The sequence below is a fragment of the Sus scrofa genome, chromosome 6 (genome assembly GCF_000003025.6).
Source record: "Sus scrofa isolate TJ Tabasco breed Duroc chromosome 6, Sscrofa11.1, whole genome shotgun sequence".
Lineage (NCBI taxonomy): Eukaryota > Metazoa > Chordata > Mammalia > Artiodactyla > Suidae > Sus > Sus scrofa.
In genome coordinates this window covers 47,353,217-47,370,807 of record NC_010448.4, presented here as the reverse complement: position 1 = coordinate 47,370,807, position 17,591 = coordinate 47,353,217, and the positions used below count along the sequence as shown (strand labels likewise).

Below are 17,591 nucleotides of genomic sequence, written 5' to 3'. Positions count from 1 at the left end.
AAACCAAGACACAGGAACATTCTACATTAAAAACTAAAGAGACATAAAAACCAACTGCAACATGTAATCCTGGATTGGGTTTTGGACAGAAAAATAAAAAGAGACATTATTGCTGCAATTAACAAAATTTGAGTGTGGATTGTAAATCAGGTAATGGTATGTATCGCTGTGAAATTTCCTGATTTTCATAACTGCAGCTCTGTAAGAGCACAGCCTGTTCTGAAGAAATGCACATTGAAATATTTAGGGTGAAAAAGGCATGATGTCTCCAATTTATCCAAATAATTCAGAATAGAGAAAGAGAGAGAGAGAGACGATGTGAGAGGGAGATCTGAACCAGGCCAAGGATGGAAAACAGGCTCAGGAGGAGAGAGTCACATACCCAAGGTCACAGAGCAGATAAAAGGCCAACTCCAGATCTGTCTGGTTCTAAAGTGTCAGGTGAAGCTCAGACATGTGGACTTCAAGTTCTTCCCGGGTTGAGAAAAGGACTGTCACTTTTGGTCTATGTGGCTTTGTTTGGTTTGGTTTGGTTTACTGGCTACCCCTGTGGCATGTGGAAGTTCCTAGGCCAGGGATGGAACCTGCACCACAGCAGTGACAATGCCAGATCCTTAACCCACTGAGCCACTAGGGAACTCCCACATGTGGGTTTTTTATGGTCAGAATCTGACTCTGAGTTTAACCTTGGGAAAGAAAGCACTAGGGGAGTTGCCATCATGGCTCAGTGGTTAATGAGCCCAATTAGTATCCATAAAGACATGGGTTTGATCCCTGGTCTCACTCAGCAGGTTAAAGATCCAGCGTTGCTGTGAGCTGTGGTGCAGGTCAGACGTGGCTCGGATCTGGTGTTGCTGTGGCTGTGGTGTAGGCCAGCAGCTACAGCTCCAATTGGACCGCTAGCCTGGAAACCTCCATATGTCGCAGGAGTGGCCCTAAAAAAAAAAAAAGAAAAGAAAGAAAGGTACTAGGGTCCAAAAATTAGGATACTCAGATGAATGAAGAGTTACTAAAAATAAATACCGGAGTTCCCGTTGTGGCGCAGTGGTTAACGAATCCGACTAGGAACCATAAGGTTGAGGGTTCGATCCCTGCCCTTGCTCAGTGGGTTAACGATGCGGCGTTGCTGTGAGCTGTGGTGTAGGTCGCAGACGCGGCTCGGATCTGGTGTTGCTGTGGCTCTGGCATAGGCTGGCAGCTACAGCTCCGATTGGATCCCTAGCCTGGGAACCTCCATATGCCGTGGGAGCGGCCCAAGAAATGGCAAAAAGACAAAAATAAATAAATAAATACCCCCCCCAAAAAAAAACCCACCACAGGAGTTCCCTGGTAGCTCAGCAGATTAAGAATCTGGCATTGTCCTGCTATGGCTCAGGTTCGATCCCTTGCCTGGGAACTTCCACATGTCGTGGGCGCAGCCAAAAAAAAAAAAAAAAAAACCACTACTATAGAGAACAATTAGCAAGAAAAGTGCCAAAATATACCTAGGAATTTATATTTCTTTAAAGCTTGTTGTAGGATCAGATGGTTGTAAGGGCTGGAACATTGGGGTCACTTAATCCAGCTTCTCTTTTCACCCTTCCCCCACTTTGTAGGTAAGGTACCTGGAGCTCAGAAAGGTGTGGTTGCCAAGGTTACAATCTCCAAGGCAGCCCCTGGGAGCCCATCATGACACCCGCTTCGACATGGTTTGTGGGCTTCTGCAGAAGCAAAAGAGAAGCTTGCTTCTCTTGGGAAGAGAGTTGTGGGAAGAAGGAGGTTTAGAGGCAGATCGGAAGGTTTTGCGTGGGATCAGTCCTCACCTCGTAGTGGGGATGCTCGAGGGGCACGGCCTCAAACTGGGGAAGGCTTTTGCTGAACCAGGTAGTGACGGGACGCTGCATGTTGATGGCGAATGGCTCAAAACCTTCCTGGAGGCCGCAGATGGCAAAGAACCGCAGGGAGCTCACATCCTGGCCCAGGTTCAGGTGGCCCACCTGGCCAGGTCCCAAGCTGCAGACGGGCAGGAAGCCTGGCGGGAGGGGAAGGATGGGCAGGAGTGAGGATAGGAGGGCAGGGCAGGGGCGGGACCGTGGAAAGAAGGGATGGGCATGCCGGAGGCTGGAAGGGACCGTATAGGGACAGGCGAGGTGCAAGAAGACCAGAAAGGGGCCAGGAGGCCACCAGCCCTCACCATCCCCAACCTCGATATCCCGGAAGGCGGTTTCAGAGCCCGAGTCGGACATGAGGACCTCGCCGTTGAGCGTGAAGATAATGGTGTTCTCTGTGAGGTCGATCATGCAGCCCACCACATCGCCCGACTGCCAGGGACGCCCAAACAGTTCGCTGCCCAAGTGCCAGCGCTGACCCTGTGAGGAGGCAAGGGGAGGACACACAGAGAAACAGAGGGCAGACGTGTAAAGATACGTACGCGCTGGATCGGTCTGCTGTACAGCAGGAATCCTCACCACAGTGTAACTGAACTCTACGTCAATAAAACTTTCAAAAATGAAAAAATATAGAGGAGATGATGCTAAAAATAAATCAAGATACAGGGGGTTCCTTTTGTGGCTCAGCGGTTAAGGATCCTCACTAGGATCCATGAGGATGCAGCTTAGATCCCTGGCCTCACTCAGTGGGTTAAGGATCCGGCATTGCCATGAGCTGTGGTGTAGGTTACAGACACGGCTCAGGTCCTGCGTTGCTGTGGCTGCACAGCTCTGATTCAGCCCCTAGCCTGGGAACCTCCATATGCCGAAGGCACAGCCCTAAAAAGCAAAAAAAGGGAGTTCCCGTCGTGGCGCAGTGGTTAACGAATCCGACTAGGAACCATGAGGTTGCAGGTTCGGTCCCTGCCCTTGCTCAGTGGGTTAACTATCCGGCGTTGCCGTGAGCTGTGGTGTGGGTTGCAGATGGGGCCCGGATCTGGTGTTGCTGTGGCTCTGGCGTAGGCCAGTGGCTACAGCTCCGATTCGACCCCTAGCCTGGGAACTATGCCTCGGGAGTGGCTCCAGAAAAGGCAAAAAGACAAAAAAAAAAAAAAAAAAAAAAAAAGATACATATGTAAGGTGTCAGGTCCAGGGCATGTGGGACAGAAGAGGGTTCACCTCCACGGTGTCCCCCATCTTTCCCCACATTCGCCTCCAGGATCCTTGGGATGTAAGGGATCGGCTTTTGTGCTTTCTCTCCCACGCATCTCATCCCTTCTGCCTGGGTCGTTTCCATGGCTGTACAGACCAGCGGCGTGGCAGTGGGGGATCGGGAACAGCAGAAATTAGAGGCAGGGAAAGGAAGGTCTAACCTATCGGTGGTCCCTGTACAGTCCCACACAGGACCCACGTGCCTCCGGAACAGATGAACGGATGTGACGTAGGGATGGGAAGCAGGGTGTGTGTCTAGAGGGAAGAATGAAAGGAAAGCGGAGAATCTACCTGGGTTGACTCGGGGAAGGAAAAAAGTCAAGACAGACACATAGATAAGTGGAGGAGGAGGTGGATGACTTCATAACGTAGGCATTCAATTACTGAATAGAGTGTGACTTGCTGTACAGTAGAAAATTGACAGAACACTGAACCAGCTCTGATGGAAAAAATAAAAATGATTAAAAAAAGAGAAAAAAAATTATGAGATAGATAAATGGATCAGTGAGAGCACAAACTGATTAAAGAGGTGAATGGAGGAATGAACCACTACATGAACAGGTGGGAACATGGACGGTTGACTCTGTGGACCAAGAAGTAGACGGAGGATGAATGGATAAGAGGTGGATGATGGATGGATATGTGCACAGACAGACGGGGAGCGAGGGATGGATGGATGGGGGCGAATGGATGGATGGGCGGATAGGGTGATGCAGGGATGATGGGTGGACAGGGCGAGCCACAGCTGGAGGCAGGGCTGGAATGTGGGCTGTGGGGAGGACCAGAACCCAGGCGAGTGGAGCCCAGGGAGCTACCCACCCGGTGCCCATTGAAGACATAGGCCAGCTCATCGGCTCCCAGCTCCACATCAGGCCGCAGCTCAGGCCGCGCCCAGCCCACTCGCATCTCGCCCGTGGTGACGGCCTCGAACTCGAAGTACCAGCGGCCGCTCTGCACCGCATAGGACTTCTCAGCCCGGAAGATGCGCACACGGTCCCAGCGAGACTGGCTCTCCACCTGACCTGCAAGCGTGGGGCCAGGCAGAGTCAGAGAGGCTGGGTTGGTGGGAGAAGCCAGAGAGGACGAGGGCCTCAGGAGCCAGGCGAGGGGGAGGGCTGTCGGTATCAGAGGAGAAGAATCGGGAATCTCAGAGCAGGAGGGACCACCTGCATGATTTTCCTCCTCCCCATCCCTTAGCAGTCAGAGCTCACAGAGAGGACGTAGTGACAGACAGACGTGGAGGGAGAAAGTTGAGTCAGTCACGGTCATGGTCTGGGGCTAAAGGTCAATGTTAAGGATGATGGTAAGAACACTGGGGTGAGGGGGTCAGAGTCAGGGTCAGGGAGGGGACAGAAATTGCCATTGGGGGCCAGGGTTGAGAAATTGAAGACTGGGAACCATGGTTAGGGTGAGGGGTTGAGGCTGGGATTGGAGGCCAGTGATAGGTCAGGGGTCAAATCAGGAGTAGGGGCTTAGAGGCTCTCTGAGTCCTTGGTTGGGTGGCTTCCACGTTGTAGCTATAGCCCAGAGATTAAGGGCCAGGGGTCTCAGGTGGGGATTAGGAATTGGAGTCAGGGGTCAGGGTTGGCGCCCACCAGGTTCCTGGCCTGGCTGTTCAGTGTTGCGGCTGTAGCCCAGGCAGGGCTTGTGTCAGGTCGAGGTCGGCGGTCAAGATCAGGTTCAGGGTCAGGGACAGAGTATGTGCCAGGGTTGGGCGGAGGGGGTCTGTGTTGTGGCCCATCGAGGGGCTGAGCTGGGTCTGAGATCCAGAGTCAAGGGGCGGGGTCAGGACCGGGGTAGGAGTCGGGGTCACAGGCCCGTGGCCGGCACTCACTGGGCTCCTGGTCGGGCGGCTCGATGTTGTAGCCGTAGCCCAGCAGGGTGCGCACAGCCTGGCAAAGGCTGTCCCGGTTGCTGCGCTTGGTGGCCTCGTCTAGCAGGCGGTAGGGCACGAGGCGAGGGTTGCGGCGCGCTGGGATGTCCTGCACAGCACTGTAGCTCCAGCCCTGGGCCACTCGGTCTCGGGCCCACACGTTGTGCCCGTTCTCCGCCAGCCGGTCCACCAGCGTGGTCTGCGCAGGCGTCAGTCTCACATGGCTCAGGTCCAGTGGCGCTGGCTTGTACCCATTGCTCATCATGTACCTGGGGTGTGGCGGGCGGGGCTCAGCGGGACAGGATCCGCACTCCGCCTCTGCACCCTGTGCTATGGGATCCCTGACTTTTGAACCTGGTCCTTAGGATCCCGTGATCCTTAGTCCTGAGCTTTGAGATGTCTGACCTTTGATCTCTGACCTCGGAGTTCTTTAATAAGCTTACCTGACCTCTGACTCCAGGATCCTGTGACCCTAGCAAGGGCTTTCGCTTCACTGACCTCTGGCCTCTGTGACCTCTGCATCTTGACGTTGGGAGCCTCATCTCTGACCCTGGAACCCTCTGACCTCTCACCGCTAACTCTGAAGCATCTCACCTCTGATCCCAGGACACATTATCATTCTAAACTCCTGACTTTGGAGTCCTTGACCTTGGAACCCTGACCTGATCTCTCACCCAAACTTTTCGGGTCCCTTACTTAAAACGCCAACAATTTCTCACCTCTTTCCCTTGACCCCTCGGGACCTCTGCTCTCCTACTTTCCCGGGCTCCATGGCGGATGCTGACACTGAGTCTGACTCACTCCCACCCTCTCTGGAACGCCTAGCCCCGTGTTCCTGACACCTCGCCAGGACAGTCACCACTGACCCCGGGGCCCTGACTCTGGGTCCTGTGACCTCCATCCTAACCCGCCATCCCTTTATCTCGGCCATCAGCCTCCCCACACCATCCCTCGACCTCCCCAGCCCTCACGAGGCATCCCCGGCCCCACATTACTCCCCACTCACGTCTTGGGGAGTTTCGTCTTCCTCAGGTTGTCCTCTGCCTTCTCGTCCGCCATGCCCACGTGGCAGCCCAGCGCCAGCAGAGTCCTGGAGAGGGGCGAGGGGACAGGGTCACCCACGCAGCCTCCCTGCCCCTGGCCTCCTCCTCCCCCGGCCCCTGTCCCTCTGTCTCCACGGCCCCAGCTCTACGTCTCTTGCTCTGATTTTCCAGGCGTCTGTCCTATCTCCCTCTGTATCAGCCTGACTCTCCCTGTGTCTCTGCGACTGTTTTCATCTTTCCCTGTCCACCTCTTTCTCTCACTGAGCATCTCTCCTTGCGCCGCTGTCTCTCTCTCTCACCCTCTGTCCGATTCCGCCTCACAGTCTCTGTCTCCCTCTCTCTCCTCCACTCTTTCATCTCTTGCAGGCTCTGTCTCGCCTCCTGTCTCTCCCTACCCTCCCGCCCAGCAGCGCCGCCCAGGCCCCTGCTCCCCGGAACCCCCCTCACTTGAGCGTCTCCCCCGACATCTGCAGGTTGTAATTCCTCTCGGGCTCCGGGAGGCTGTGGAAGTCCACGAGACACGGGTGCAGCCGCTTATTGTCATCCCGAACCTGGGAAACCCCAGAGTCACTCCTCGGATCCCCTTCCCTCCCCCAGCACCCCCAGACTGTGACCCCTGACTTCCCACCCCTAGTTCTACCACCCGAAACCCAAGGACCCCCTGGTGTCCTCAAGTCCCTTTTCCCAACCACCGGCCCCTCCCCACTAGTAAGTGGCTTGCACTCCCCCCACAGCCAGCCTAGCCCCCCTCCCCAGAGCAGCAGCCCCCTCACCGGGCCATAGGTCCAGCCCTGCTCGATGCGCGTCAGCGCCCAGAGTTCATGGATGTTCTCTGCCAGCTTCTCCCGGATACGCTCCAGATGGGGAGGCAGGACAATCTGGGGGAGAGGACATTCCCTCATGAGGTCCCTGAGTTCCCGCCAGCCTGAGCAGTGACCCTTCTTCCCAAGAAATCATATGAGCCCTGGACAGTTCCCCAGCCAGATTTTTTTTTTTTTTTTTTTTTTTTTTGCTTTTTAGCGCCATACCTACAGCATATGGAAGTTACTGGATTAGGGGGCCAATGGGATCTGCAGCTGGTGGTCTACACCACAGCAATGCCAGATCTGCAACCTCCACCACAGTTCATGGCAACACCAGATCCTTAACCCGCTGAGTGAGGCCGGGGATTGAACCTGCGTCCTCATGGATGCTAATCAGGTTCGTTACTGCTGAGCCATGACAGGAACTCCCCCAAGTGAGCTCTTTTGACCTTTCCTGCCCTCTGAGCCCTGATCCCCAGCACCTTGCCCTGCCTCCAGGGTTGATACCCAGCTGAGTAAGGACTTAGCATCCTCAGAGTTGGGAACTATCTGAGAGTGGGTCCGTCTCCCCTGTGGACTGGCAGCTCCACAAGGGAAGGGTGGACGCAGCCTTAGTCTCCACCATTTGCCCAGCCTTGCCCAGCCCAGAGGAGATGCTTAGGAAATGTTTGCTGAATGAATGGGAGTGTCTCTTTTCTTCCCTGTACAATGAGAATCAGAACAGTGTTAATAATATCACCTCTGGAGTTCCCATCATGGCTCAGTGGTTAACAAATCTCACTAGGAACCATGAGGTTGCGGGTTCAATCCCTGGCCTTGCTCAGTGGGTTAAGGATCCGTCATTGCTGTGAGCTGTGGTGTAGGTCACTAATGCGGCTAGGATCCCGCACTGCTGTGGCTCTGGCGTAGGCCTGTGGCTACAGCTCCAGTTAAACCCCTAGCCTGGAACCTCCATATGCTGCGGGGGTGGGCGGGGGGCTCTAGAAAAGGCAAAAAACAAAAAAGAAAAAATCACCGCACAATGGTTCAGTGAAATCATTTACATAAACTACTAACGTTACCCATGCTTGACTCTTGAACAACACAGGTTTGAACTGCATGGATTTTTTCTAATAAATACAGTACCTGTATTTTTGTTTTATAGATTTTTTTTTTTTTTTTGCTTTCTAGGGCTGCACATGGAAGTTCCCAGGTGAGGGGTCAAATCAGAGCTACAGGTGCCGGCCTACACCACAGCCACAGCCACAGCCACAGCCACAGAGGATCTGAGTTGCGTCTGCAACCCACACCACAGCTCACGGCAACACCAGATCCCTGACCCGCTGAGCGAGGCCAGGGATCAAACCCACATCCTCATGGACACTCCTCGGATGTGCTTCCGCTGCGCCACAACGGGAACTCCCTAGATCTTTAAAATAAGTGTGGGGAAAGGTGTGTGTTTGACTAGAGATCACAATACATGGAATCCAAAGAACCAGGGTTTGAGTCCTGAGTCTATCCGAAAGGTTTCAGCCTGTCACCCTTGGGTGTGTCTTTTACCAATGCCTTTGTTTTTTGCGAGAAGCTGGCAGTACTTGGATTTTTGACGGTGCTGAGGTCAGCACCCCCACCCCCACACTGTCTAAGGGTCACTGTAGTTTATATAAATGCCTGGCGCATGGTAGGTGCCTATGAAACCTATATTGTTGGGGTTCTGCAGGGAGAGGTAATGATGGCTGAACCAGGGTGGGAGGAGAAGAGGGTGGGAGGGGTGTCAGGAGGCCAAGGGGACCACCCTCGAGGCTGCCTGGTGGGGGAGGGGAAGGGAGACATCTAGGGGGCGGCCCAGGGCTCTGGCCTGGTTACAGGGCAATGGCAAGGTCACCCCTGCAGTATCACTACTGCCAATAATAACGGTAACTCTACTGAGGACCTCCTTTCGCTCAACTGTGCTGAGCACACCATCCGTGTTAATTCATCGAACGTTCACGACAGCGCTGGAGGGAGGGTCTATCATCATGCCCTTTTCCTCACAAGTGAGGGAACTGAGGCTCAGAGAAGTGAAGCCACACACCCATGGTGACATGCCGAAAGCCAGACCCTTGTGATCAGGCTCTTAACCTAACCCATAACCCTCCTATAGGGACCTGCTTGGAAGGCAGGTGGGGAGTTTGCATTGGGATAAGAGAGGAGAGGGAGAGGTCTGGGAAAGAAAAAGATGCCCAACAAATTGTGGGGTTTGGGAGTTCCCGTTGTGGCACAGAGGTTAATGAATCCGACCAGGAACCATGAGGTTGCAGGTTCGATCCCTGACTTTGCTCAGTGGGTTCAGGATCCGGTGTTGCTGTGAGCTGTGGTGTAGGTCGCAGACACGGCTTGGATCCCGTGCTGCTGTGGCTCTGCTGTAGGCCAGTGGCTACAGCTCCGATTGGACCCCTAGCCTGGGAACCTCCATATACCACGGGAGCGGCCCTAGAAAAGGCAAAAAAAGACAAAAAAAAAAATTGTGGGGTTTAAGATCACAGGCCACCTGGGTTCAAATCAGCTGTGTGACGTGCACAGGATGCTAAACCTCTCTGGGCCTCACCTTCCTCCACAGTATATTGGGGGCACTAACAGCCCTTTCCTTAGGGGTCGATAATGAGGACTCTCGGAAACTGGGGCTCTGCCTTGAGAGATTCCTTTGCCTCTGATCTGCCTCAGTTTCCCCATCTGTTAACAAGGTCCCCAGTGTCCGGCTGAGCTCCCCACCTCCCTGACTGCTCAGGGAGTCTACCCCGCCAGGAAGTCCTTGCAGAGCAGAGAGTACCTGGACAGTGTCCACCGGGCAGGGCACAAAGTCGGTGTGTGAGAGGCAGCGGCTGGGGCCCACCAGGTGGGGTCCCCGGGGCCCTTCTCGCCGATACTCCTTGATGGGTTCCAGACGGAGTCGCTCTCGTGGGAGCACAGCCTCGTGGCAAGGGGCGTAGCCAGGCGGAGGGAGGAACTTGAATTCGCCGTGGCGGCCCCCAAGGAGGAACCGCACCCTGGGTGGGAGAGCGGGGAAGCTGGTGACGACCGTTTATAGAGGAGGGTCTGTGCTCAGTGGGGGTAAGGGGCAATCCTGGGAGAGTCTAAAGTCAGAGAAAATGCCTGAGGCCAATGGAAATTGCTGGAAAACCAAAAAGGGAAAGTAGGAGTCAGGTCCCTGGGGAGTTAATCCAAGATCATGGAAGGGCCTTTGGAGGAGGCCCTGGGTCAAAGCAGAGCATTTGGAGATACCAGAAGGTTTGGGGGAGACCAAAAAGAAAGTCATTTGGAAGTCCCTGAGAGTCTGGTGTGACCTGGAGAAAACACTAAATTGCCCCTGGCATGGTGAGGAGGTCATGCCCAGAGCTTGGGTCATGGGGAAAAGATGGGGTTATTGCGAGGTCTTTGAAATAACTGGCGTCACCCCCACTGGAGACTGTGGGGCTATTAGAATATCACTGGGAGGAGTTCCCGTCGTGGCGCAGTGGTTAACGAATCCGACTAGGAACCATGAGGTTGCGGGTTTGGTCCCTGCCCTTGCTCAGTGGGTTAACAATCCGGCGTTGCCATGAGCTGTGGTGTAGGTTGCAGACGCGGCTCGGATCCCGCGTTGCTGTGGTGTCTCTGGAGTAGGCCAGTGGCTACAGCTCCGATTCAACCCCTAGCCTGGGAACCTCCATATGCCGCGGGAGCGGCCCAAGAAATAGCAACAACAACAAAAAGACAAAAAAACAAAAATAAAAAAAAATAAAAAAATTAAAAAAAAAAAAAGAATATCACTGGGAGAACCTCATCGGTGAGAAGGTGTTCAGAGCATGGAGTCACTGGGAGAGGCCAAGATCCCTGGAGGGTTACTGGGAGGCTTTGTGCTCATTAGAAGGCCACTGTCGGGGAGTTCCCACTGTGGCTCAGCAGGTTAAGAATCCAACTAGTATCCATGAGGACGGGGGTTTAATCTCTGGCCTCGCTCAGCGGGTTAAAGGATTTGGCATTGCCATGAACTGTGGCATAGGTTGCAGATGCAGCTCGGATCTGGTGTGGCTGTGGCTGTGGCATAGGCCGGCAGCTGCAGCTCTGACTGGACCCCTAGCCTGGGAACTTCCATATGCCATGGAAAAAAAAAAAAAAAAAAAAAGATCCCTGCCAGATTCTGGAGTCATTTGGTGGTCACTGCAATGACACAGTCATTGGGAGAGTCAGAGGTCATTTGGGAGGTCACTGGGAGAGTCTTATTAATCATTAGAAGGTCATCGTGAAATCGGGGAGGCACTTAGAGGTTGGGGAGAAGCTGAGGTCACTGAGGACACTGAGAGTGTCTGCCATCATGCAGAGGTCATGGGGACCTTGACCTAGGGGTCTGCCCCGTCAGTCCTGAGGGTAGGCTGCTGTGTCTTGGCCCCATGGAAGGCCATGGGGTGCTTGCAGAAGCTGTCTCGGGACAGTCCCAGGTCCGGGGACCGGCAAGGGGGCAGGGGCAAGTCCTCACTTGACACCGGCCGAGAAGCTGACGACGGGGAAGAAGAGCCCGTTGAGGTTGAAGGCCTCGAAGACGCCCTGCACGGGGCAGCCGTTGATGCGGAAGGAGATGGACGGCACGCTGAGGTCCAGGCAGCAGCTGACCACGTCCTCGGGGGCCAGAAGGTGCTGCCCTGGGGAAGTCACCAGGCGTGGCACGTGTCCTGCACCAGGGACACCAGGGAGGAGTCAGAAGTCAGAGGGCCAATGAAACCAAGGGTCTCAAGAGACAAAGGGCAGATGCTAGTGGATCCTATGGGGTCTGGATTCTAGAAACCCTAAGGTCAAGTGTTCCTTAGAGATTGGGGCAGAGGTCAAAGTTCCCTTGAGATGAGGCTCCTTAGAGCTGTGGGGTCAGAGATTAAAATCGTCCTGGAGCTAGGGTTCTGGAAGCTTTGGGGTCAGGAGTCAAAGATCAGAGCTCTGAATCATCTGGGCTGCTTTCTGGAATCTCAAGTCAGAGGTCAGACATCTTCCGGAGGCAGAGTTCGGGAGGTTATGAGGAAACAGGTTGGAGCCAAGATTCTGGAAGCTCTAGGGTTAGGGTCCCAGGAAATGAGGAGCCAGGGGTCAACGTCAGCGTGTCTGGGGGAGTCCAGATCCCAAGAACCCCAAAGCGTGCAGTGAGAGCCTTCGAAACCCTGGGGTCAAGGGTCCCCTGCAAGGGTCCAGGTACCTGTCCAGAGATGCAGCCCGTCAAAGCCGTAGGAATAGAGGTCATCGCCGACCCCGTTGCCGCCCCAGCCCTCGCCGCCCCCAGGGTAGGGGCTGTAGCCTTCGGTGAGGGCCCAGCCCACCCGCAGGTGGGTGGCCTGAGCTGTCAGGAATGGAACCACTTCGTCCACCATGACCTCAAAGTACCATTTGCTGTACTGTGTGGTGCCCTCTGCTCGGCCCACAAAGATGTTGGGGCGGATGCTGCAGGAGAAATGGGACAGAAGAGGAGGATGAGGAGGGCTGGAGAAGAGAGCCAGGCTGGAGGGAAGGCTGGGGGGGAGAGGGAAAAAGACAAAGAGACACATACGCAGGAAAAACGGAAAGGCAGAGCCATGGAGACAGAGACACAGAGAGAGAAAGCAGAGGCAGAGACAGACAGAGAGACGTCAAAAGACAGAGAAGAGAGATGAGAGAAAGACCTGGAAAAAGAGATGGAGGAGAAATAGATAGACAGACAAAGAGAGCAAACACAGAAAGAGAGAAAGAGGAAGAGACAGAGGGAGAAAGAGTTTGGGGAAGAAGGGTAAGAGAAGTAAGAAGCCAGGGACAAGCTGGGACAAGCACGACAGGGGTGGGGACTGGCATTAAGTCCGGGGGTGGGGGACGGAGGAAGGGCCATTCACCGGAGTGGAGTCTCTGAGTCGGGGCGGGGTGGTGGAGGGTTCTAAGCTCTGGGGTCAAAGGTTGGGGGGCCAGACCTGGTGACATAGTTGATGAGGTTTGTCTGCAGCAGAAGCTCGCGGCCAGGGAGCAAGTTCTCAGTAATGAGATCTTGGTTGGAGCACACGGCCACACCATTGCACACACACAGGGAACACAGGACATCCAGCACCTAGGGGTCAAGGTCAGAGGTCAAGGTGTGAGGGCACTTGCGGGGAGGGTGTGGTCCATGGAAGACCCAGGGTGGGAAGCCAGAAGGATGATGTCCCAGGGTGGGAGGTGGGGATGTGACTGAGAAGAGGTGGTGAAAGCGGGAAGGTCAGGGATGACACAGGGAGATCAAGGTCAAAGAGAAAGGTCTGGTGAGACGCAGGGGGCTGTGAGGGATGGGATCGGGCATCAGCAGAGGAGGAAAGGAGAGACGGGAGCAAGGGGTGAGAAGTCGGAGGCAAGAGTGAAAGGCCGGGTCAGTGCGAGAGCACGGAGACCAAGACGAGGTTCTGGATGGGCGGGGGTCACCAACGTGCATCTTCGGGGCCAGGTGGATGTTGTCCATACATGAGGTGGTTAGAAATAATTAATTCAGTGGGGACTGGTAGGACCTGTGGCAAACTGGAGCGTGTATATGCAGCCGCCTGCATTTACATTAGACATTTAGAAAACACTTCAAAGATCTAAGGAAGCATATCGGGGGCCCAGAATCCATTTAAGAATGACTTTGAGGAGTTCCCATTGTGGCTTCAGTGGGTTACAAACCCAACTAGTATTCGTGAGGTTGCAGGTTCGATCCCTGGCCTCGCTCAGTGGGTTAAGGATCTGGTATTGCCATGAGCTGTGGTGTAGGTGGCAGACACGGCTCGGATCTGGCGTTGTTGATGAGGCTGTGGTGTAGGCCAGCAGCTATAGCTCTGGTTCACCCCCTTGCCTGGAAACTTCCATTTGCCACAGGTTCAGCCATAAAAACAAAAACAAAAACAAGGAGTTTGAGACCTTTGTATTGAGCTAGAAGCATGTGGCAGAGGAGTCCAGGTAAGAGTGAAGAGGGGGGGTGGGGAAAGATCAAGTGCAGAATTGAGGGGATGAGAGGCCCACCTTGTGGTTCCTCCCATGCTTGTCCAGAAGGGAGATGATGGACTTGATGTGGTTCTCCTGGATGATGTTCAGGACCTCAGGACTCTCAATCAGGACACAGTACAGCACCTCCAGGATCCCTGCCCAGGGATCAGAGTGAGAGGTGAGATGGCTGAAGCCCTGCCCTCCCCGCCCCTGTCCCCTGTCCCCTCCCCCTGGGTTCTCCTACCTGAGGAGGCCTCCAGTCGATCCAGCTTGCTGACCAGCCAATCCAAGTTGTTGGAGAAAAGGGCACAGTTGGCACGATTGCCACGGATCAGAGAGGCTGAGGGTGGAAAGAGGGGTCAGACCCAACAGGACTGGAAGCCTGGGCTATTCTGGGGGAGTCAAGACTGAGGCCCCTTACCCAGGATCTCATACAGCAGGTTCACAATCTCTTTCCAGGACTCGGCTGCCTCCTCTCCTGCAAACTCAGCAAAGTGGGCAGCAGTGGTGTAGACATTTAGGCGGTCAATGCAATTCAGGACCAGGGAGAGCATCCCCTGAGGTGGGAAAAACAGAGGCGTCATCCCCAGAATCCCAGGACCTCCCTTCCTGGCTTTTCTTAGGTTGGCCAATTCACATTCCTTCAACAACTAGTGGCAGCCGTGTATCCCCAGGTAGCTCCCTATCTTTTTTTTTTTTTTTTTTTTTTTGCTTTTTAGGACCGCACCTGCAGCATATGGAAGTTCCCAGGCTAGGAGTCGAATCGGAGCTACAGCCAGATCAGAATTGCATCTGCGACCCACACCAAGGCTTGTAGCAACTCCGGATCCTTAACACTCTGAGTGAGGCCAGGGATTGAACCCACCTCCTCAAGGACATCATGTTGGGACGGGAACCCTTCCCTGTGCACCTTCACTCCCACGCCTCTCCTTCCTCTCCTCCTCAGGACATACACGCGGATTCTTTTGCTCAATAGAATGTTTTAAGATTCAAAAGCATTGTTTCATGTGGGGGGAGTCTGTTCATTTCCATTGTTGCGGAGCCTCCACAGCCATCGTACGGATGTGTCACAGCTGTGGATTCTTTGTAGCGGTGGTGGACCTTTGGGCTAATTCTAGTTTCAGCCGCTACAAAGAGAGCTGCCGGACAACTGCTGTGTCTATATCCTGGGCCCATAGCAAGAGAGGCAGCGTGTCGTGGTAGAGATCACAGCCAGCCGGAGTCACACAGAGCAGTCTGCCACTAACTAGTTGTAACTGTCAAAGACTTAACCCTTTGGGACTCCCGGAGCCAGTGTCCTCACCATGGCCTGGCCCTTGTCACCTCTCTGCCCTCATCTCCTCCCATACTTCCCCTCACTGGCCTCCTCACTATTCTGGAAACTGCCACGCATGCTCCCACTTCGTGGACTATGTACTTGCTCTACTGCCCCTCTGTCCCTCCCTCAGCTGTGTGCCCGGCTGCCTCTCTATCAGGTCAGCCTCCCTGACCACTCTCTTTTCTTTTCTTTTTTTTTTGCCTTTTTTCTAGGGCTGCACCTGTGGCATATGGAGATTCCCAGGCTAGGGGTTGAATCGGAGCTATAGCTGCCAGCCTGTGCCAGAGCCACAGCAATGTGGGATCTGAGCCACATCTGTGACCTATACCACAGCTCACAGCAACGCTGGATCCTTAACCCACTGAGCAAGGCCAGGGATTGAACCTGCGACCTCATGGTTCCTAGTCGGGTTTGTTTCCACTGCACCGCGACGAGAACTCCTGACCACTCTAGTTTCTTTTTTTTTTTTTTTTTTTTTTTTTTGCCTTTTCTAGGGCCTCTCTCACAGCATATGGAGATTCCCAGGCTAGGGGTCTAATTGGAGCCGTAGCCACCAGCCTACGCCAGAGCCACAGCAACACAGGATCCAAGTTTGGTCTGCAACCTACACCGCAGCTCATGGCAATGCCAGATCCTCAACCCACTGAGCAAGACCAGGGATCGAACCCTCAACCTAGTCGGATTAGTTAACCATTGCGCCATGACGGGTACTCCCTGACCACTCTATTTTCAATTGCAACAACCCCGGTGCTCCCTACCACTGCCCTGCTTTGTTTTTTCCTTAGCGGTTATCATCATCTAATATTCTGTATAATCCTCCTAGTTTATTGATTACCTATACCCCCCCATATAGACTCCATAAGGACAGGCGGTTTTGTCTGTTTTGTGGGCAGCCGTATCCCCCTCCCCCACATCAATCTATTTGTTGAGTAGATGGCTCTTACTTAATCTCTCTGAGCTTCAGTAATATGAGAATTACAATTCCCCATGGGGCTACAGGGAGGGGGTCAGTATATAGTGCCCTTAACACATAGTAAGAGCTAAACTCAAGGTAATAATAGCCACGGACACTTAAATAGAGTCTACAAATAGAGTCTACTTTGTGCTGCTACTATTCTAAATGCTTCGTGTATACTAATTCCACTCCATAAGTAAATTCGGTTATTGTTACTATTACCATTTCTAGGTCTGCCTTTCCCACTAGACTAGGAGTCCCTAGGAAGGGGGGCCAACTTGGAGGACTTTAAATGAACTTCTTCCCAATCACCCTGTGGAGACTTCAGATTCTGGCGGATGGGGAATACAGCCCCCTCCTCCCGCCCCGCTTGGCCCCGCCCACTCAGACCCTGTGCCACTGTATCTCCCCCCTAGGTCCTCTCACACACACAGACTCACAGCCCCCGACTCAGCTGAGGTCCCTCCCTACACTCCCTTCCCAGATACCCAAAGAAAGACCCACCATTCTGGCCTTGGCCTCGGCCCCCTTGATCCACTGGGGTTCTATCCTCCCACCCCGAAGGCTCCGCCCCTACAGACACGGGCCCCTGAGTGCAGCAGCCTCATGCAGCTCATCCTCTGACTTCTTCCCAGGCCCTGCCTCCAGGCCTTCCAGGGCCAAGAGTTTATCCTTGCCCCGCCTCCCCTCCCAGGTGTGGGAACAAGCCCCGCCCCTGCCTCAAAGTTCTGGCTCTCGCAGGCCCCGCCCCTGCGCCACCTTAGGCCCGCCCCTCACCAAAGCCTCGCCCATTAACCCAGACCGGACCCTCCTCAAGGCCCCGCCCCCTCACGTGTTCCAGACCACCCCCCACCCCATTGACACAGGCAGGATCCTTCCTCAGGTCTCTTCATCCATCCTGCCTCTCAGACCACTTCTCCCTTGGGTCCAGGCAGACGCGGCTGCTCTCACAGCCCCCCCCCCCCCCCCCGGCCAAAGACCCCGCCCTCCCGGGCCCTGGCCTCACCTCCTCCTGGAAGAGGCTCTGGCGGTTGCGCAGGCTGCGCAGCTTGCTCTGCTTCTCCTCGTGCTGCAGCTCTTCCGAGGGCGGCTCAAAGTAGCCGATGAGGTCCTGCAGGCTCAGGATGACGCCCTCGAGGGGTAGCGCTGTGCCAGCCGGGGCCCCAGAGCCCCGTGGCTTTCCGCTGAAGCTGTCCAGGCCCCTGTGGGGACCGCACACTTGTCAGCCGGGGACCAGAAGCGACTCCCCCCAAACCCTGTCCCTCGAAGGACTCCCACAGGCACATCTATTTAACCGACTGAGACTCAGAGAGACGGCATTGGCCCAGGGTCATACAGTGGCCAAGGGCCAGAGCTGGGACTGGGACCTGTACCTGCATAGCGACAGGTCATGCAAGCAGAGGTCAGGGCTAGGGAGGTCCAGGATCCGAGGGTCTGGGTGTCAGGGGTGTGAGATTAGGTGGTGATCAGGGAGGTGAAGTCAAAGGCATGGTTGTGGCATTCAGGTTAGGGATCAAGCGTATAGAGGTCAAGAGGTTGTGTTT

General features: G+C 54.6%; 1 protein-coding gene across 1 annotated transcript in view; it reads right to left on the bottom strand.

The window, feature by feature from the left end:
- Window positions 1-17,591, bottom strand: part of RYR1 (ryanodine receptor 1) — a 118,699-nt gene that overhangs the window by 87,650 nt on the left and 13,458 nt on the right. The window contains 15 exon segments of the mRNA NM_001001534.1: window positions 1,803-2,011; window positions 2,174-2,348; window positions 3,939-4,141; window positions 4,954-5,261; window positions 5,999-6,082; window positions 6,483-6,586; window positions 6,809-6,913; window positions 9,627-9,843; window positions 11,313-11,505; window positions 12,018-12,259; window positions 12,757-12,890; window positions 13,811-13,929; window positions 14,019-14,114; window positions 14,196-14,331; window positions 17,054-17,249. Coding sequence (NP_001001534.1) covers window positions 1,803-2,011; window positions 2,174-2,348; window positions 3,939-4,141; window positions 4,954-5,261; window positions 5,999-6,082; window positions 6,483-6,586; window positions 6,809-6,913; window positions 9,627-9,843; window positions 11,313-11,505; window positions 12,018-12,259; window positions 12,757-12,890; window positions 13,811-13,929; window positions 14,019-14,114; window positions 14,196-14,331; window positions 17,054-17,249 — 2,521 coding nt within the window.